The 22,139-nt window shown below is 42.0% G+C and overlaps 1 protein-coding gene across 2 annotated transcripts in view; it reads right to left on the bottom strand.

The window, feature by feature from the left end:
• Positions 1–22,139, bottom strand: part of ddx43 (DEAD (Asp-Glu-Ala-Asp) box polypeptide 43) — a 28,839-nt gene that overhangs the window by 3,960 nt on the left and 2,740 nt on the right. The window contains exons 2-15 of one of the 2 annotated variants that reach the window (XM_061911313.1): positions 21,003–21,058; positions 9,595–9,712; positions 9,364–9,549; positions 9,047–9,128; positions 8,806–8,965; positions 5,180–5,298; positions 5,005–5,115; positions 4,793–4,934; positions 2,142–2,242; positions 1,987–2,074; positions 1,715–1,842; positions 1,404–1,513; positions 1,199–1,337; positions 1,036–1,123 (exon numbers count right to left, since the gene is read on the bottom strand). In XM_061911313.1, coding sequence (XP_061767297.1) covers positions 1,036–1,123; positions 1,199–1,337; positions 1,404–1,513; positions 1,715–1,842; positions 1,987–2,074; positions 2,142–2,242; positions 4,793–4,934; positions 5,005–5,115; positions 5,180–5,298; positions 8,806–8,965; positions 9,047–9,128; positions 9,364–9,549; positions 9,595–9,712; positions 21,003–21,058 — 1,628 coding nt within the window. The remainder of the gene's footprint in view (positions 1–1,035; positions 1,124–1,198; positions 1,338–1,403; positions 1,514–1,714; positions 1,843–1,986; positions 2,075–2,141; positions 2,243–4,792; positions 4,935–5,004; positions 5,116–5,179; positions 5,299–8,805; positions 8,966–9,046; positions 9,129–9,363; positions 9,550–9,594; positions 9,713–21,002; positions 21,059–22,139) is intronic. The other variant, XM_061911314.1, reaches the window with a different exon arrangement.

The raw sequence follows: 22,139 nt of genomic DNA, 5'->3' as shown, positions 1-22,139 counted from the left end.
ATATCAACTTAATGTAGATTTTTCCACCAAACAAATAGGTAGACAAAAAATGTTCTGTTTCATTGTTTACTATAATAAACAAACTAGAAAAATGCCATCTGTATGGCTTTTTATTATTCTTTTAACTTCCAAAGTTGCGGTGCCATGTACAAAATTAGGGAAGTATGTTTTATTTTCGAGTCATCAGCTTCTCTCTGTCCGTTGTTGTCTTCTGGCTGGCTGGGTGTTATGATTTTGCTTGCTGGTTTTGAAGCATCATGACCCGCCCTATCTTTCCTGATTGGCCTGCCCGTACTGTTTGCTCCAATTATATCAAATCATGACTCATCATATGTAAACCAGTGCGGGGAATCTTTGGGCACCACAAAATTCGATTTGACTCTTTGGGTAACAATTTGATTCAGAATCGATTTTAGATTCAAAATATTTTTTTCGTCTTAAATAAAATTGGGTGCCAGTTCTATGATTAACTGCATTCCTCCATAAAATAAACAGTTCTGATCAATTTCTATATTACCTAAAATAAAAATGTTTTTGTTTAACAAAGGCAAGAAGAGAAGTATTGAACACTGCTCTTTTCTAAAGGAAATATGTACAGCAAATGTGGGCATCTACATCAGCAATATGATTCGCCTGAGTGGCTGGACAGGACAGATTAAAAAGAAAAAAAAATATTATTGATTTTTTTTTAATCAATTAAGAATCATTACATATAAGAATCATGATTAATCTGAAACTCGATTTTTTTGACACTCTTAGTAAATTTACCGATCATCATGCATTTTCTCTAGTTTTTGTCCCGACGCCGTGGATTGGCAGTCCATTTTCTTTCGGTTTAGCATTTAATGGACACTATGTCACTACATGGGTGTAAAAATAGCTAAGCTACATATATCACTACTGGTTCAAAAAGGAGCGATGCTACCGCCACGCTACTGGGAAACGTGGTTAGGCTGTCCATTACTGCATACATTTTTGCTACATAGTATCACAATGTACGAGCACACCAAGATTTAGCAGTATACGTTTGCCGACCTGTCCGGACCGCTCCAAGATGGGAATCAGCTCAGGTGCCATCCTCCAGTTGTCTCTTGTTACCAAGGTAACAGCAGTCCCAGAGCGTCTGGATCATCAAAACATTATGAAAAGCTTGCAAAAAAGGCATAAAATGAAGATTTTGAGAAGTGTCCGCCCTCACCCCGCTCGTCCAGTTCGGCCCACGCGGTGCACGTACTCCTCTATGTTTCGCGGGAAATCATAGTTGAATACGTGCGTGATGTCGTGGACGTCCAACCCTCGGGATGCCAAGTCTGTTGCCACCAGGATACGAACTCGACCTAGCAGGCAAAAATTAAAAAAAAAAACAAAGTTCTTCATTTTGTGCTAGCGCTCTGGTCATTTACCATCCTTAAAGTCCTTCAGCGCCTCTTCCCGATCCCACTGCTCACGGTCGCCATGGAGACTTTGGACAGCCATACCATGGAGACACAAGTCACTGGACAGGTCATCACATCTGAGATTGCACATAAAGAAAGTCAAAGTATCAGGCATCCAAATGAACTCCTATTACCAATATACATAATGATGACGTGCAACTCCACACAAGTCGTCTCAAGTTAATTCAAAACAAAGACTAAAAAAAATTTGTCCGAACATTTTTGGTGCTCAAAGTGGGAATTTGAGGTTTGTAATGTAACTTCTGCACCAGACTTACATAATCTTCTTGCCAACAAAGACGAGGACTTTATCCTCTGGCAGCATGTTCCTGATGAAGCCAAACAAGTAGGACTTCTTGTCTTCTTCCTGGACAATCAGCACGGTCTGCTCCACAGTGCCCACAGCCTGGGTGAGCCCCCACACAAGACATGTCAATAATACACTTCAAGACGCTCTTCAAAGACTTTGAACATTCTAATGAAGTTGTATGGGGGAAAAAAAGCTATCAAATGCGAGACTGTTTTTTGTTTTGAGGTCGTCTTTGCTTACAGCCAAGTCTAAGGTGCCAACATACACCATCATGGGGTTCTTGAGATAGGATTTAGCCAGACGTCTCACACCTTGGGGCCAAGTGGCACTGAAATAAGTCACATTGATAAGCGGGTGAATGGTGAGAAAATACAGTGACTTGATGTGTTTCATACCTGGTCATCATAGTCTGTCGGTCAGGACGGATGTCCAGAAGAATTTTCATGATCTGTGGTTCGAAACCCATGTCGAGCATCCGGTCTGCTTCGTCCAGAACCTTTGTTTCCAAACCATTACAAGAAGTTTCAAGCATAGAATTTAAAATAAGTTAATACAAAAAATAAACCTGCTTTGTTAACTCGACAGTCTCGGTAGAAAAAAATAAATCCCATAAAATTTGTTTAACTAAACAGATCCAGCTTAAGTGAAACACTAAGCATCATGTAGAAATATTGCTGAGTGCTAAACAAAAAATGTACATCATAAAACAATCACTTACTGTACAATGTCTGCTCTCACTGGAACACTGACTGATGGGATGATTATATCTTACAGCTTAGAGGAAGAATTAGTCTATCCATCCATCCATTTTCTACCGCTTATTCCCTCTGGGATCGCGGGGGGCGCTGGTGCCTAACTCAGCTACAATCAGGCGGAAGGCGCCATACACCCTGGACAAGTCGCCACCTCATCACAGGGCCAACACAGATAGACAGACAACATTCACACTTACATTCACACACTAGGGCCAATTTAGTGTTGCCAATCAACCTATCCCCAGATGCATGTCTTTGGAAGTGGGAGGAAGCCGGAGTACCCGGAGGGAACCCACGCAGTCACGGGGAGAACATGCAAACTCCACACAGAAAGATCCCGAGCCCGGGATTGAACCCAGGACTACTCCGGAACTTCGTATTGTGAGGCAGACGCACTAACCCCTCTTTCATCGTGATGCCCAAAATTAGTCTGGTGAAGTGAATTATATTTAAATTATGCTTTCTCTCAAGGGACTCAAAATACTTTATATAGTGAAACCCATAATTTATGTATAAGCTACAGTTAAACCAGTGTGAGTGGCACTGGGTGCAAGGGTAACGTGTTTTGCCCAAGGACACAACGCCAGAGACTAGGATGGCAGAAGCTGGAATTTAACCTGGAACCCTCAAGTTGCCGGCAAGGCCGCTTTAGCAACTGAGCCATGGCGTCCGCTTAATCCTTACGCAGGTATTAAAAAAAAAAAAAAAACACAAACAAGCGCCGTCGTGTCTTTCTCGCCACCTCCGGGTCTAATAATGCATTCCATTTGTACTGGGAAGTCCAAATTTCCAAGTTCCTAGTCGGAATTTAAACTGGAGTGCCCCTCGAGGTTTTATTTCCGACTCGTAAAGACTCAAAATTCTCACCAACCCAGTGATGTCCGCTTATTTAATATACGTTAGCACTTCTGGTTAGCTTTTGTTGCAGTAAATCAGCCATATACGATGTATTGTACATTCAAATATGGTAACATCAATGTAGTGTAGAAATAGTCCAATTTTCCCCGTTCCGACTCCCAACTTCCAAGGTAACTTAAACGCAGCATAAGTTGCACATCAAAGTTGACCAAGTTCTCGGTTTATGGCAACAACCTACTACTATATAAGTGAGAGGCATGATTCATAATCTACAATTACCTTTCACCAACACAGAGGCGATGCAAAACCCTCATATGTCGACTCCAAACATCCCAGAACAAGCTAGTCCGGTTACTTTTAGACCTCCACCCCAGATCACACCTCACCCCAACCCATTTCTCCAAAGTGGGCTGGCTCAGGGTGGAGGACAGAGTAAAACAACTTGCACTGAGCCTAGTCTATAAAATCCGCTACACCTCCCTGAACCGAAGTACATGTCAAACTACTTCCTGACCGCCATAACCACAACACCAGGGGGAGCTCCACAAACCACTTTTAACCCAGATTCCGATTTAATAAAGGTCTTACCTCATTCTCTTTCTATGCCACATCAATGTGGAATGCATTCCCAACAGGTGTAAAAGTAAGTTCATCTCTATCCTCCTTCAAAACCGCTCTAAAACAACACCTCCAGGCAACTTCAACCCTTTACTAATACCCTCCTCCATTCAAATCCCATCTCCCCGGATTGTAAATAACCTAATGTAAATAAATGTATTTCTAATGTATATACTTGTTCTTATGCTATCTGAACTCACTATGTTCTCTGCTCGCTGTACATATCCTACTAAGTCAGACCTACACTGGTTCAATGTCCATTTCTCTGATGATGCAATTGTTGATGACTGAAGTACTATATTTACATGTCGCGACATGTAATTATAGTATAATTGGGTTTTTTTAGAGGGCTTTATGGGCGCAATGGATTACACCCATTAGTTACATTGTTATCTGACTTTTGCTAGCGTTTATTTACAAGTTATAATGCATAAAAAAGAACACCATATGTCTTCCTGATTATGAGTAATAGGCAAAATTCCCCCCAAATTTTACCTTAGGGAGAAAACATTGAAATGCTCATGCTAACAAAACTGACCTAACACAAAGCTGTACAGTAAAAAATAAATATTGTATATATTTTCTGAGTATATGGGATTAATTATGGCCTCCACCCCTCCCCCCCACATCCTTTAAAAAATAAACTTGTATGCACTATGCAGCTATAGGCGACACAATTTGGACACACTGATTTATGGTTATTTCCTGCGCTCTAGCAGTATACAAACTATGACCTGAGCTGGAAAAAACATAGTTACATATCTAACGACATGTAAAAAAGGTCAATAGTATGAATAAAAAGTGACACAGCGTACCAAGTAGGTGATGGAGTGAAGAGTGATGAGCTCATTCATTTGTAGATCGTTTAGTCGTCCTGGCGTGGCTATCACGATGTCCACGCCGCATTTCACTAGATTGATTTGGCTTTTACGGTCTCCTCCTCCGTAAATGCAAATGCTGAATAAAGAGAAGAGCTTGAGGTAAAGTGCACATCATGGATAATGTACGTCAGCATTAGCATGGTGACCTCTTGTAGCCTTTGTAGCGGTACTTGCTGCACTCCTCTTCAATCTGCAGGGCCAACTCTCTGGTGGGAGTCAGCACCAACATGCCCGGGCCGTCCCGCTCACAGCGAGGACTAGGAAGCACAGGCACGGTGAGGACTTGGCAGCGATAAAGCGGCAAACACTTCTGGTGCTCACATGGGCTGTCCGTCCATGTGGACAAATCCCGGCAGCAGGTAGGCCAAAGTCTTTCCTGTTCCTGTCTGAGCGATGGCGATCAGGTCCTCCCCGCTAAGCAGCACCGGCCACGCCTGAGACTGATGACAGCAGCCGTTATAAAAGGAAAAAAACTAACACTTTTCACAAGGTCATCATAAGGACATATTCAACACTAACTTATTCGTACAACGCTGGTCTCTGGTGTAATTATAGGCCGCGCTTACATTGTACATTATTGTCTTGTCCCATCATTTCTATTTTGCTGTTTCATTGAAATTTCACGAATTTCAGAAAATATTTACATATTTTTTGGAGTCGTTCTCATTATTTTGAATCTCCTCCCTGCTATTACTTAGTTACAAGAGGGGTGATCATGTTATTTATTGCTGCATTGTACCAACTCCTTTGTCCTGTCAATACATGTCATCAGCATGGACAACCTACTCACTGTACCTTGCACTTTTAAAATAAAAACGTAACTACTTTATTGTATTCATGTTACCATTTAACATAGATAGCGATTAGCACTGTAGTTGCCAGCTAGCATGGACTTTGCTCCGGAGATTTCCCCTCAGAGTAAAAGTAGCCAATGCTGTGTTTAGATGACGACTGATGGGGACAATATTGGAGATGGATGCACAGGTCCCCAGACTAAAAATATACAGCGAAGGAGAAAACTATTTAATGAAGCTCTTATTTTCTCAATACAGCGTTCATCAGCTGCTGTGACAGAGCTAATGAGGTGAGGAAACATGCAGCACGTGATGTGTCATGAACGTTGTCACAACTTGTTTATAAAGTCTTTAGTTTGTTTACTGGAATGTTCACTTGTCCTTTATTTAACTGCAAGCTTTATCAGTGTTCAAATAACATCAATACTAGCTAAAATGTTTTGTCATCTCATCGAATTGAACGCAGGCTGTGAAGATTGTGTATTCGATGTGTGAGGTGTCACTCTTTAATTTTGTTGGCCAAACTTTTGTATTGATAGGAGGCGTTGGTGAAGACCAAAGCTTGTTTAATTGACCTTATCTTCATTAGCCAAACTGCTTTGTGTTTTACTTTGATATCGAAAAATAAATACCTGTTTTTTTTTTAATTACTTGTGTTTTTTTCATGTCACTATGGTATTACTTCAAAAACCTTTCATGTGACATAGTATGTTGTTAATGTGTTATTGTGTGTAATTAATTCCTATACGACATATTTCTGCCCGGAACGAATGGATCCATCCCGATACAGCATCTACATGAACATATAACTTAAAATAGAGATAAAGCCATCCTGTAATGACAAAATGCTAAAAAGTTATTATTAAAGTATTTAAAAAAACAAATATTTCTCTTTAGATGTATGGATAACATTTATCCATAGTCTTTTTATTAGACATTGCAAATAACATGATGGTATTACGTTCACATCTCAGCACTGCTTTACCTAACAATCAGTAATCATGATTTCAATATTGTTAAGAGTAATCTTAATTATTACTTTGGCCATAATTGAACATGAACACTGTTTTCATCTATATGGACAAAAAGTGCAGTTACATGTTATGATCATCAGGTGCCATCTTTCAACCTTCTTATATGTTTATATATATATATATATATAAAATATATATATATATATATATATATATATATATATATCAAAAAAATTAAAGGAACACTTTGAAAACACATCAGATTTCAATGGTGAAAAAAAAAATGTCGGATATCTATACTGATATGGACAGTTTAACGTCTCAGGAACAAAAGGATGCCACATCTGTTGATGGAAATAAAAGTGTTCAGCCTACAGAGGGCTCAGTATATAGACACCCCAAAAATCAAAGTGAAAAAAGATGTGGCAGGCTCGTCCATTTTGCCTAAATTCAATTTCTATAACTCAAATGTATTTTCAATATCTTGTGTGGCCCCCACGTGCTTGTATGCATGCTTGACAGCGTCGCGGCATGCTCCTAATGAGACGACAGATGGTGTCTTGTGGGATGTCCTTCCAGATCTGTCTAAGGGCATCAATGAGCTCCTGTAAAGTCTGAGGAGCAACCTGGCGGCGTCTGATGGACCGAAACATTATGTCCCAGAGGTGTTCTATCGGGTTTAGATCAGGTGATCGTGAGGGCCATTCAATTGTGTCAATTCCTTCATCCTCCAGATACTGTCTGCATACTCTTGCCACATGAGGCCGGGCATTGTTGTGGACCAGGAGGAACCCAGGACCTACTGCACCAACATAGGGTCTGACCATGGGTGCAAGGATTTCATCCCGATACCTAATGGCAGTAGGACTGCCGTTGTCTAGCCTGTAGAGGTCTGTTCGTCCCTCCATGGAAATGCCTCCCCAGACCATCACTGACCCACCACCGAACCGGCCATGCTGAATGATGTTGCAGGCAACTTAGCGCTCTCCTTGGCTTCTCCAGACCCTTTCACGTCTATCACAGGTGCTCAGGGTAAACCTGCTCTCATTTGTGAAAAGCACAGGGCGCCAGTGGCGGACTTGCCAATTCTGGTGTTCTATGGAAAATGCCAATCGAGCTCCACGGTTCTGAGCAGTGAGCAAAGGGCACACTACAGGACGTCGTGCCCTGAGGCCACCCAGTTGAAGTCTGTTTCTGACTGTTTGGGCAGAGACATTCACACCAGTAGCCTGCTAGAGTTCACTCTGTAGGCCTCGGGTAGTGCTCAACCTGTTCCTCCTTGCACAAAGCAGCAGATATCGGTCCTGATGATGGGATGAGGACTGTCTACGGCCCTGTCCAGCTCTCCTAGAGTAACTGCCTGTCTCCTGGAATCTCCTCCATGCTCTGGAGATTGTACTGGGAAACACATGAAATCTTCTTGCAAAAGCACGCATGGATGTGCCATCCTGGAGGAGTTGGACAATCTGGGCAACTTCAGGAGGGTTAAGAAATCGCCACATGCTCCAAGTCGTGATAATGACTCTAGCTAAAGCCAACACTTGTGGAAAAACGGTTAAAAAAGATCAAGAGGGAGGAACTTGAAATGGCTTCCACCTGCAAAACCAGTTTTGTTTTGGGGGCCATCTCGTTGTTGCCCCTCTCGTGCATCTGTTGTTAATTCCATCAACACCCATGCAGCTGGAACTGATTAACAACCCCCTCTGCCTCGTACCTTATCAGAAAAGTGCAATTGAATTCATGCCATACCCTGATAAAAACTGTTCTTTTAATTTTTTTGAGCAGTGTATATATATATTCATACATAAATATAGAAATAAAATGGCATTCCTTTAACAGCGGAATATTAACACAGGGTTGACTGTATGCAACCACTGAAGGTTACTAGCGATGGAAAAGAGAAAAAGCGTGACAATAACCATATAACCAGATAAAAGGGTCTGGCTACTCTACACAATTAACTGCCACAATAATATTAACTCCAGCAATTGCAACAAAACGCCACAAGGTGACAGTATTGCTCTGCAAACACCTTTATTATGTGTTTGGTGTCTTCAAAGGGTAAGTGAACATATTTTACACTGGTTTGCTTTATCTTTAATGAATGTTTAGTTAATGAAGGTATTTTACTTCAGTGACAGTTTGACTCTGTTTTCCTTAAAAGAACATGCCTTCATACCTGAATGGGGGTTGGCTTGACGAAGCCGACCCGCTCGATGTTGTCCATAATCTCTGGGTAAAGCTCAAAGGCTTCCAGAAAGGTCCGGCAGGGGTTAGGGATGATGCGCTTGTTCCCGCCCTCGGTTAGGTCGTCTACGAAGATGTTGTTATTCTCTTTCCTGTTAGGAAACAGTGCTTGGCTTTAATGTTTGTTCACCTTTCCTTTTTTTTTCTTGGACCGTAATGATGGCGAGCATCACCTCCAGTCAGAGACTTCTTCTGATGTGAGGAGGGAAACACTTTTAGCCTCTGTATAAAAATTCTTCTTCATGGGTGGCAACTCTGTATGAATATCAAAAAGAGAGAAAAAAGTAGCAATGCATGATCAGAGACAACCACAGTGTACCTCACTGGGCTTTTTCTTAGTGTTTAGGGGTTGCTACATGGTGGGTAAATGATCAACACAAACAAAACAAGTGCACACATGTATATAGTAAAATGTATTGCGATCGCTTCTCCACAATAACATTTCTTAATGTCCACCTTCCATAATATATATTTTTCAAAGATAATCCACCTTTCCATTTGAGCTCTTCATACTTCTGCTTGTTCTCTCGAATGTTGTTCCAGTCTATAGATACACGAGGCGGAAGAACCGCCGAAGCCTCTATTTCTGATCTGGACCAGACGGAACCACCCCTTCCGCCACCTCCTCTCCCATAGCTTCCTCCTCTTGCAGAAGCTGGAAGACACATATAGGATTCTGCTTCCCAATAAACTATGTAGCACTGTGATTTATAAAACTCACTGCTGTAGGACCGAGAGTTGCTGTATGCCACCAGCTCTTCAATCATCTCTTTGGCTTTCTGCTGGGCATCAGGAGGTCCCAGGATGACCACCTCGCCCTCGGAATCGCCCTTGTTGATCTAGCGCATCAAAATCAGCAATGTTGATATTACTTTTAATGCAATCATTGTTTAATTTGTCTTGCAGAACCACTAAACAACAACAAAAACATTTATATGAGAATGTTGATTAAAAAACGGTTTTCTAAAACCAAGCAGTGAGCTAAACAGTTCAAATATATCCAAAAACTAAAAATACTACATTTCAACCTTGTATAAAAATTATTGTTTTTGTTTAGATTATAGTGATTAATACAGCGGAACCCTTTCACGGTGAGATAAACGGTTGTCGACAGTTATGGTAAAAAGTGTATATTTTAGTAATCTCTTGTTGAACAAAAAATTTAATCAAATTTTTATTTTCTTAGGGCCTTGCAAACATAACTTTGCTTGGTTCTTCTATCGACCCCAACACATCCTAAATTATGAGACAAGAACTTTTGTGATGCCAAAGATTATGAATTTATATTGCATTTGTCTTTTGGTCAAATGTCACCCTCCAAATTTATTTTATTTTGTGATTGATGCTGTATTACACCCTCTCTCAATGTTTAACCAAAACATTCCTGTTCAGTCTGTTTTTTGCTCCTCGTCCTTCCTTTCTAAGTAGCGTAGACTTTTAGATTCTTGGGTTTTCATTTATCATCTAACATAGCTGTTTTTGTAAATGTACAGTATGTCTTATCTACAAAGACATTTTTTCCTTCCAGTGGCTAAAACCTAAAATAAAGCAATGGCTTCCTTTTGTTAGTTGCTGTGGTACAATAAAAGTCAATATTGTCTGCAATGCTTTTAATTTAAAGCTTACTTTGCACTGCATTTCAAGGCCATCTAAGTAGACAGCAGACCAGCAAACATTTGGTGTTAGCTATCCGATTAATGTTTTTATGTCGACATATTGTTTTTTAGTTATACTGGTGTGTACAGACATTTTCCCAACATTGCAGTGGGGGGAAAAAAAACATTTTGGACAATATGTGTTCGATAATTCCTGCTTGAGAATTCCACTTTCTGACAGCGTTGAGGGCAATAGGTGATATATGATATAAATTTGGGCAACAATGCAGCTTTTGAAACCATAGTAATTAGGGATGTTCCTATCGGGAATTGATGCTACTGATTCCAAACATTCATGAGCGAGATCAGACCAATCACAATCCCAAATAGCTGCACTTCTACACTTCTCAGACGGCAAGAGAACTTTCCAATGTCCGGCCAGGTCAGCTGTGTTTCTACTTAGCGAAAAACTTTGTCCATTTGTCAAAGGAGAGACAATGAGAATGCAAGCTCTTGTGGATGTGATAAAAAAGGTAGTGTGTGCTTTGTATTACCTGGCCGTCGAGGAAAACGGTGAATGCATTTGGACTGGCAAAGCAGACTGTATCAGTTATTGTCCGCCATGTATGTCGCGAACTAGACTTCCAGGTCCAGAGCATATAATCACCAAAAACGAATGGACAATGAAGGTGAAGGCAAAAGAGTGAGGAGTGTCCTGACCAGATATTTAGATCCCTAGTTTGATTGATGTAAAATGTTCTTTATCACATTGTTTACGTGTCTAATAAAGATTTGATAAATTTATGATGTCTCAGGTGTGATTCACTACAATAGGGCCGTACAGCACACTGGATTCCAGTTAATTGAAATACCACAACACTGGATATTTTTCAGATAAGTTAAATTTAAAGGGGAACATTATCACCAGACCTTTGTAAGCGTCAATATATACCTAGATGTTGCAGAAAAAAGACCATATATTTTTTTAACCGATTTACGACTCTAAATGGGTGAATTTTGGCGAATTAAACGCCTTTCTATTTATCGCTCTCGAAGCGATGTCAGAACGTGACGTCACCTAAGCTGCCATTTTCTCAAACACATTACAAACACCGGCTCTCAGCTCTGTTATTTTCCGTTTTTTCGACCATGTTTTGGAACCTTGGAGACATCATGCCTCGTCGGTGTGTTGTCGGAGGGTGTAACAACACTAACAGGGAGGGATTCAAGTTGCACCATTGGCCCAAAGATGCGAAAGTGGCAAGAAATTGGACGAAATTTGTTCAAAATACGAGGGTGTGGGGAAAGCCGACGAAATGGTCAGTCGTTTGTTCCGCACATTTTACCGACGAAAGCTATGCTACTACAGAGATGGCAAGATTGTGTGGATATCCTGTGACACTCAAAGCAGATGCATTTCCAACGATAAAGTCAAAGAAATCTTCCGCCAGACCCCCATTGAATGTGCCGGAGTGTTTGCACATTTTACCGGCGATGCTAATGCAGACATGACACAGAGATGTATGGATAACCTGCAGATGACTTTCCAACAATAAAGTCAACGAAATCACTAAGGTGAGTTTTGTTGATGTTATTGACTTATGTGCTAATCAGACATATTCTGTCACGGCATGACTGCCAGCTAATCGATTCTAACATGCTATTTAGGTTAGCTGTATGTACATTTGAAACTATATTTTCATCCAGCGTTTCCCTCCACCCACATTTAATGCCAAACAAACACTTACCAATTGACGGATTTAAGTTGATCCAGTGTCACAAGATGCGAAACTTCCGATCGTTGGTCTGCACATTTTACCGGCGATGCTAAGGCAGACATGGCCGAATAGCATCAATAGCTATTCGCTCAATAGCTTCAGTTTCTTCTTCAATTTCGTTTTCGCTATCTGCCTCCATACTCCAACCATCCGTTTCAATACATGCATAATCTGTTGAATCGCTTAAACCGCTGAAATCCGAGTCTGAATCCGAGCTAATTTCGCTATATCTTGCTGTGCTATCCGTATTGGCATCACTGGATAACGTCACAGGAAAATGGACGGTGGCTTCACAGATAGCGAAAATCAGGCACTTTAAAGGTTTTTTTTTTTTGGGATATTCCGGGATGGGTAAAATTTTGAAAAAAAAACTTCGAAAAATAAAATAAGCCACTGGGAACTGATTTTTATTGGCTTTAACCCTTCTGAAATTGTGATAATGTTCCCCTTTAAGTACTTGCACACAAAGCAACACTAGAGATGACTATGACGTGTGTATTTTCTGTGCATGTGTACTAGTCGCGTTGCGCCGGCGGACAGAGTGGGGCTGGGATCTTAAACGGGGGCATTGTTGTGTGTGGACATGGATAAGGTTAGGTGGGATTTACCCTGGTTAACCTTATCCGGCTTAGTGTAAACGAGGCCTCAGTAACTCACACACATCTTTAACATGGAATAAACAGTCTTAGTTGGAGGATCTGGTCAGTAAGACACATTTTTTTTTCTTCACCACCTTAAAACTTGACTAAACTGAGCGCTACTAACTACAAAGATTAGTTAGGTTCAGTTATTTCCAACATGAAATACAATTACAACGGAGGGAATATTTAACAACAAATCAATCATTGAGGTGACTAACTTGCCATCCTAACAATACCACGTTTGTTGACAAGAACATAAAGCAATGGAAGCACATTGAATCTATTTTTTAAGCGGAGGTAACACAAACCAGTGAAAGATACGAATGAGCGGTTATCAGAGACAACAAACTGGTTCAGCTAGCCTGCGGAGCTGACAAAAACAGCTCAAGCTTTTGAGCATGGCTTCGATGACGTCATATGTCACTAGGCAACAGGCACCGCCTTTTAAAATGTACACACACAGATGCATACACAAATTTATCTTAACTGCATTAAGCCAGATATTTGAATACTTTTTTTGAGTAGCGCAATAACTACTTTCCCTAGTAATTAAAGGCCTACTGAAATGAGATTTTCTTATTTAAAAGGGGATAGCAGGTCCATTCTATGTGTCATACTTGATCATTTTGCGATATTGCCATATTTTTGCTGAAAGGATTTAGTAGCTGAGATAGACACCAGCGCCACCCGCTACCACCAAAGGGATTAATCGGTAGAAAATGGATGGATGGATGGATGGATTTAGTAGAGAACATCGACGATAAAGTTTGCAACTTTTGGTCACTAATAAAAAAGCCTTGGCTGTACCGGAAGTAGCAGACGATGTGCGCGTGACGTCACTGGTTGTAGAGCTCCTCACATCGTTTACAATCATGGCCACCAGCAGCTAGAGCAATTCGGACCGAGAAAGCGACAATTTCCCCATTAATTTGAGCGAGGATGAAAGATTTGTGGATGAGGATAGTGAGAGTGAAGGACTAGAAGAAAAAAAAAAGACGAGAGTCGCTGCTGCCTCTTTGATAGCTGCAGGAGGAACGACACAAGCTCCGCTCACGTCTACGCTAAGAGCCGACTTATTACCACAATATTCTCACCGAAATCTGCCGGTTGACATGTGGTAGAGAACCATGTTAACTTGACCGCTCTGTTCCATATCAAAGATACCGTCATCTTTAGGAAATGTAAACAAAGAAACACCGGCTGTGTTTGTTTTGCTACAGCCGGCCGCAATACACCGCTTTCCACCAACATGTTTCTTCTTTGTGGTCTCCATTATTAATTGAACACATTGCAAAATATTCAGCAACACAGATTTCCAGAATACTGTGTAATTACGCGATTAAAGCAGACTACTTTTAGCCGTGATCTGTGCTGGAAGAACATGTCCGCTACATCCGGTGAAGTCACGCGCACGCGTCATCATACGAGTCATCATTCCGCGACGTTTTCAACAGGATACATCGCGGAAAATTTAAAATTGCAATTTAGTAAACTAAACCGGCCGTATTGGCATGTGTTGCAATGTTAAGACTTCATCATTGATGATTCTTTTTTTTACTTGATGATTGGATACCCTGTAAGGAACTCATGACTCTCTCTTTTAAGACTGAAGCCCTTTACAGTTTGTTGATTATACAGAAAGGGGCACATTTGATTTTGAGAATGAAGTGGATCCAGAGACTCATATATTTGATCATGTCAAGGATTATTGCCAGTATTATACTGAGGAACAACTTGATGATGTACACACAGAAAATATATTTTCTTTGATTCATTTCAATAGTAGAAGTCTACCAAAACACTTTTCTAAAATCTACATTTTTGCGGAGTCACTGAAAGGTAGATTCAAGGTAATTGCTTTATCTGAAATGTGGATAAAAAAAGGCAAGGAGGTTGATCTGAAATTAAAAGGCTATGATCACTAGCAGAGCCAATAGGACTGGAGGGGGATGGCCCTCTATATATATATATATATAATGAACTAAAATGCAGGTCAGTTAAATGTATGACAATGGCCATACATTATTTAATGGAGTGTGTAGCTGTTGAGATAGAATTATAACAAAACAGAAACATTTTAGTTGTATGTGTATATAGAAAACCGGAATCAAAAGTGGAAACCTTCATGGATGAATCAGAGGAAATGATTAATGGTCTAAATAAAAAAAGAACTCATGTAATTTGTGGAGATTATAATATTGATCTTCTAAAGGTAGATTCACATCAACAAACCTCAGATTTTTTAGAGATATTATATGAAATAGGGCTGTACCCATTAACTACAAAGCCTAGCAGAAAAACCACAACTAGTGCAACCTTAATAGACAATATCTTTACAAATGTTTTAGGGAATCGCATTACTACTGGGTTAGTGATAAATGACATAAGTGATCATCTGCCTATATTTGCAATATTTGACTATCAATTGCCTAAAAGAACATACCATCAAATACTGAAGAGGAAAATAAGTGTCAATCATATTAATAAGTTCAGGAATTACCTATTAAAACAAGAGTGGAAAGAGGTGTACACAGAAGATATAAACACTGCCTATGATTATTTTCATAAACATTATATTACTCTGTATAACAAGCATTGTCCTGACTTTCCATGCAGACCTAAGCAAAGGTAAAATAATGCACCTTGGATGACAAATAGTTTGAAAAAATGCATGTAAAAAGAAAAATAAACTTTATAAGGTGTTTATCAAAACAAGAACAGAGAATGCTGAAAAACGCTTCAAGAATTACAAACACAAGTTGACCAATATATTGAGACAAGCGAAAAGGGAATATTACAAAAGAATGCTGCATGAAAATAAAAATAACAGAGGCTATATGAATAATTTTGAATAAAGCAATAGGGAATAGGACAAGGCGAACAGAAGTAACTAGATATTTAAAAAAAAGATATGTTAATTGAAATCAAAGATAAAATTGTCAAAGAATCAAATCAATTCTTTGTAAATGTAGGACTTAGCTTAGTAAACAAAATACCAAGAGCTAATGATCAATCAGGGAGTGTCTGGAAAAGGGAAACTAGGTTTATGCAGTCAATGTTTCTTAGTGAAGTGACTGAAAATGAAATATCTGTGGTTTCTAAACTAAAAAAAAAGACCTCAACAGACAGTGAGGGCATTGACATGAAAATAATAAAAAACACGATTGATTGCATCATTAAACCATTACATTATATAATTAATTGTTCTTTTAAAGTAGGAGTTTTCCCAGACAGTATGAAAAGAGCTAAGGTCATACCTTTCTTTAAAACTCAAGATTTAATACTTATAGGTCAGTACCTCTCCTATCTTAATTTTCAAAAGTGCTTGAAAAACTGTTAATAAATTAGACTGCTTTATTGAAAAACTAATTATTAAATGAAAATCAGAATGGATTTCGATCAAATAGGTCTACAAGCTTGGCCATCATGAAAATTATTGAAGAGATTTGAACTGCATGTGATCAAAATAAATACACAATAGGAGTGTTAATTGATTTAAAGAAGGCATTTGACACCATAGATCACTGGTTCTCAAAAGGGTGTACGCGTACCCCTGGGGGTACTTGAAGATATGCCAAAGGGTACGTGAGCTTTTTTTTTTAAATATTCTACAAATAGCAACGATTCAAAAATCCTTTATAAATATATTTATTGAATAATACTTCAACAAAATATGAATGTAAGTTCATAAACTGTGAAAAATACAACAATGCAATATTCAGTGTTGACAGCTAGATTTTTGTGGACATGTTCCATAAATATTGATGTTAAAGATTTCTTTTTTTGTGAAGAAATGTTTAGAATTAAGTTCATGAATCCAGATGGATTTCTATTACAATCCCCAAAGAGGGCACTTTAAGTTGATGATTACTTCTATGTGTAGAAATCTTTATTTATAATTGAATCACTTGTTTATTTTTCAACAAGTTTTTAGTTATTTTTTATATCTTTTTTTCTAAATAGTTGAAGAAAGACCACTACAAATGAGCAATATTTTGCACTGTTATACAATTTAATAAAACAGAAACTGATGACATAGTGCTGTATTTCACGTCTTGATCTCTTTTTTTCAACCAAAAATGCTTTGCTCTGATTAGGGGGTACTTGAATTAAAAAAATATTCACAGGGGGTACATCAATGAAAAAAGGTTAAGAACCACTGCCATAGATAGTCAAATTCTTATTTCTAGAAATATATGGATAACATGTATCTATAGTCTTTTTATTATACATTACAAATGGGATGATGGTATTACGTTCACACCCCAACACTGCTTTACTTAATCATTAATCATGATTTCAATATTGATAACAATAATGTTAATTATTACTTTGACTATACTCCTCTCTGAGCTGCAACCTTACCGTGGTAGAGGAGTTTGCGTGTCCCAATGATCCTAGGAGCTATGTTGTCTGGGGGCTTTAAGCCCCCTGGTAGGGTCTCCCAAGGCAAACTGGTCCTAGGTGAGGGACCAGACAAAGAGCATGTCGAAAACCTCTATGAAAAATAAAAAAAAAGGACCCAGATTTCCCTCGCCCGGACGCGGGTCACCGGGGTCCCCCTCTGGAGCCAGGCCCGGAGGTGGGGCACGATGGCGAGCGCCTTGTGGCCGGGCCTGTACCCATGGGGCCCGGCCGGGCACAGCCCGAAGAGGCAACGTGAGTCCCCCCTCCAATGGGCTCACCACCCATAGCAGGCGCCATAGAGGTCGGGTGCAATGTGAGCTGGGCGGCAGCCGAAGGCAGGGCACTTGGCGGTCCTATCCTCGGCTACATAAGCTCGCTCTTGGGACGTGGAACGTCACCTCACTGGGGGGAAAGGAGCCTGAGCTAGTGCGCGAAGTAGAGAAATTCCGGCTGGATGTAGTCGGACTCACTTCAACGCACAGCAAGGGCTCTGGAACCACTTCTCTTGAAAGGGGATGGACTCTCTTTCACTCTGGCGTGGCCGGCAGTGAGAGGCGACGGGCTGGGGTGGAAATTCTGGTTGCCCCCCGGCTTAAAGCCTGCACGTTGGAGTTCAACCCAGTGGACGAAAGGGTAGCCTCCCTCCGCCTTCGGGTGGGGGGACGGGTCCTGACTGTTGTTTGCGCTTATGCACCAAACAACAGTTCAGAGTACCCACCCTTTTTGGGTACACTCGAGGGAGTACTGGAGAGTGCTCCCCCGGGTGATTCCCTTGTTCTGCTGGGGGACTTCAACGCTCATGTTGGTAACGACAGTGAAACCTGGAGAGGCGTGATTGGGAAGAATGGTCGCCCGGATCTGAACCCGAGTGGTGTTTTGTTATTGGACTTCTGTGCTCGTCACAGTTTGTCCATAACAAACACCATGTTCAAACATAAGGGTGTCCATATGTGCACTTGGCACCAGGACACCCTAGGCTGCAGTTCCATGATCGACTTTGTAGTTGTGTCATCGGATTTGCGGCCTCATGTTTTGGACACTCGGGTAAAGAGAGGCGGAGCTTTCTACCGATCACCACCTGGTGGTGAGTTGGCTGCGATGGTGGGGGAGGATGCCGGACAGACCTGGCAGGCCCAAACGCATTGTGAGGGTTTGCTGGGAACGTCTGGCAGAGTCTCCTGTCAGAGAAAGTTTCAATCCCCACCTCCGGAGGAACTTTGAACATGTCACGAGGGAGGTGCTGGACATTGAGTCCGAGTGGACCATGTTCCGCACCTCTATTGTGGAGGCGGCTGATCGGAGCTGTGGCCGCAAGGTAGTTGGTGCTTGTCGTGGCGGTAATCCTAGAACCCGCTGGTGGACACCAGCGGTGAGGGATGCCGTCAAGCTGAAGAAGGAGTCCTACCGGGTTCTTTTGGCTCATAGGACTCCAGAGGCAGTGGACAGGTACCGACAGGCCAAGCGGTGTGCAGCTTCGGCGGTCACAGAGGCAAAATTTCGGACATGGGAAGAGTTTGGGGAAGCAATGGAAAATGACTTCCGGATGGCTTCGAAGCGATTCTGGACCACCATCCGCCGCCTCAGGAAGGGGAAGCAGTGCATTGTCAACACCGTGTATGGTGCGGATGGTGTTCTGCTGACCTCAACTGCGGATGTTGTGGATAGGTGGAAGGAATACTTTGAAGACCTCCTCAATCCCACCAACACGTCTTCCTATGAGGAAGCAGTGCCTGGGGAATCTGTGGTGGACTCTCCTATTTCTGGGGCTGAGGTTGCTGAGGTAGTTAAAAAGCTCCTCGGTGGCAAGGCCCCAGGGGTGGATGAGATCCGCCCGGAGTACCTTAAGGCTCTGGATGCTGTGGGGCTGTCTTGGTTGGCAAGACTCTGCAGCATCGCGTGGACATCGGGGGCGGTACCTCTGGATTGGCAGACCTGGGTGGTGGTCCCTCTCTTTAAGAAGGGGGACCGGAGGGTGTGTTCCAACTATCGTGGGATCACACTCCTCAGCCTTCCCGGTAAGGTTTATTCAGGTGTACTGGAGAGGAGACTACGCCGGATAGTCGAACCTCGGATTCAGGAGGAACAGTGTGGTTTTCGTCCTGGTCGTGGAACTGTGGACCAGCTCTATACTCTCGGCAGGGTTCTTGAGGGTGCATGGGAGTTTGCCCAACCAGTCTACATGTGCTTTGTGGACTTGGAGAAGGCATTCGACCGTATCCCTCGGGAAGTCCTGTGGGGAGTGCTCAGAGAGTATGGGGTATCGGACTGTCTTATTATGGCAGTTCGATCCCTGTACGATCAGTGCCAGAGCTTGGTCCGCATTGCTGGCAGTAAGTCGGACACGTTTCCAGTGAAGGTTGGACTCCGCCAAGGTTGCCATTTGTCACCGATTCTGTTCATAACTTTCACGGACAGAATTTCTAGGCGCAGTCAAGGCATTGAGAGGTTCCGGTTTGGTGGCCGCGGGATTAGGTCTCTGCTTTTTGGAGACGATGTGGTCCTGTTGGCTTCATCTGGCCGGGATCTTCAGCTCTCACTGGATCGGTTCGCAGCAGAGTGTGAAGCGGCCGGAATGAGAATCAGCACCTCCAAATCCGAGTCCATGGTTCTCTCCCGGAAAAGGGTGGAGTGCCATCTCCGGGTTGGGGAGGAGACCCTGCCCCAAGTGGAGGAGTTCAAGTACCTAGGAGTCTTGTTCACGAGTGGGGGAAGAGTGGATCGTGAGATCGACAGGCGGATCGGTGCGGCGTCTTCAGTAATGCGGACGTTGTACCGATCTGTTGTGGTGAAGAAGGAGCTGAGCCGGAAGGCAAAGCTTTCAATTTACCGGTCGATCTACGTTCCCATCCTCACCTATGGTCATGAGCTTTGGGTCATGACCGAAAGGATAAGATCACGGGTACAAGCGGCCGAAATGAGTTTCCTCCGCCGTGTGGCGGGGCTCTCCCTTAGAGATAGGGTGAGAAGCTCTGTCATCCGGGAGGAACTCAAAGTAAATCCGCTGCTCCTCCACATCGAGAGGAGCCAGATGAGGTGGTTCGGGCATCTGGTCAGGATGCCACCCGAACGCCTCCCGAGGGAGGTGTTTAGGGCACGTCCAACCGGTAGGAGGCCACGGGGAAGACCCAGGACACGTTGGGAAGACTATGTCTCCCGGCTGGCCTGGGAACGCCTCGGGATCCCCCGGGATGAGCTAGACGAAGTGGCTGGGGAGAGGGAAGTCTGGGCTTCCCTGCTTAGGCTGCTGCCCCCGCGACCCGACCTCGGATAAGCGGAAGAAGATGGATGGATGGATGGATACTTTGACTATAATTGGCAGCCCTAGCTCTCATACAAGAACACTATTTTTTATCTATTTTATATATATAAATCTCCTGCCTCAAAAGAAGTTGTTTGCCCTGAAATATGAGCCCTCCTTTAGGGCAACACTTGCCTTGACTTTAAAAAGTTTAAATTAGAAGCCTGATTATGTATGAGTGTACATGTGTATATTCGGTGTTAATTATGAAGTTGTGATATTTTTGACATTTCATTGAGCTACTAACATTTTTCTACTAACTTTTTCATTTAATGCCCCCAATGCTTGTAGTGAAAAAGCTCTGCGTACAGCCCTGTACATTGTACATAAAAGTAATTAGATTACTCGTTACTCGTAGAAGTAACGCCGTTATTCCGAACACTTTTGGCGCTACAACTTGTCAAACTTGCCTTTAATCTTGTGCCAGAAGTCTCCTCTAGTTCGCGAATTTTGGCTCCTCCGCGTCCTAGAAGGCAATTTAAACAAACAAAAAATAACCATAGGCATGATTAGTTTATAATTAGAAGTAAAAAAAAATGTTAACCATACAATGGCCAAAATTAGCCTAGCTACAAGCTAGCTTAGTCGTCATTTCACAGACAAATGGACCTGTTCGAGGATTCAGCAGGCTTATTCTCGCAAGACTCTTATTTTTTTGACGGGTTAAAGATTGAGAGGGATAAACAAACCCAGAAAATGGCTTCCTTATTATCGAGTGGTGCTGATTAGGAAGTAAATGTCAACTTTAGGTATTTTATGCGATGGAGTGTTGACTCATTATAAGACCATTTGCGTTGTTTTGGACTAAAGGCGTCTGGACATAAAAAAAGATCTTGCTGCCAGGGCTTTTGCTGCGTGGCAAAACCGGACAAGAGGTGAACAACGAAAAGGCTGAGGACTACCAAAAAAAACTTTGTTGGTAAAAGACACTTAACTTTTTGCCAGACCCTCTATCTATTTCTGACGGTTGGGTAGAAGAAAAAGACTTACTCAATGGCCTAGCGGTTAGAGTGTCCGCCCTGAGATCGGTAGGTTGTGAGTTCATACCAAAGACTATAAAAATGGGAGCCATACCTCCTTGCTTGGCACTTAGCATCAAGGGCTGGAATTGGGGGTTAAATAAACAAAAACTATTCCCGGGCGTGGCACCGCTGCTGCCCACTGCTCCCCTCACCTCCCAGGGGGTGATCAAGGGGATTTCACCACACCTAGTGTGTGTGTGACAATAATCGGTACTTTAAAGACCTACTGAAACCCACTACTACCGACCACGCAGTCTGATAGTTTATATATCAATGATGAAATCTTAACATTGCAACACATGCCAATACGGCCGGGTTAGTTTACTAAATTGCAATTTCAAATTCCGCGTGAATTATCCTGCTGAAAACGTCTCGGTATGATGACGCGTATGATGACGGGTGCGCGTGACGTCACGGATTGTAGCGGACATTTTGATCCAGTACCGATCCCAGCTATAAGTCGTCTGCTTAAATCGCATAATCACAATTTGTTCAATGTACAATGGAGACTACAAAGAAGAAACC

Source organism: Nerophis ophidion, linkage group LG09, assembly GCF_033978795.1.
Source record: "Nerophis ophidion isolate RoL-2023_Sa linkage group LG09, RoL_Noph_v1.0, whole genome shotgun sequence".
Taxonomy (NCBI): domain Eukaryota; kingdom Metazoa; phylum Chordata; class Actinopteri; order Syngnathiformes; family Syngnathidae; genus Nerophis; species Nerophis ophidion.
Note: the sequence above shows the minus strand (reverse complement) of the source record. Positions and strands in the feature narration are given on the sequence as shown.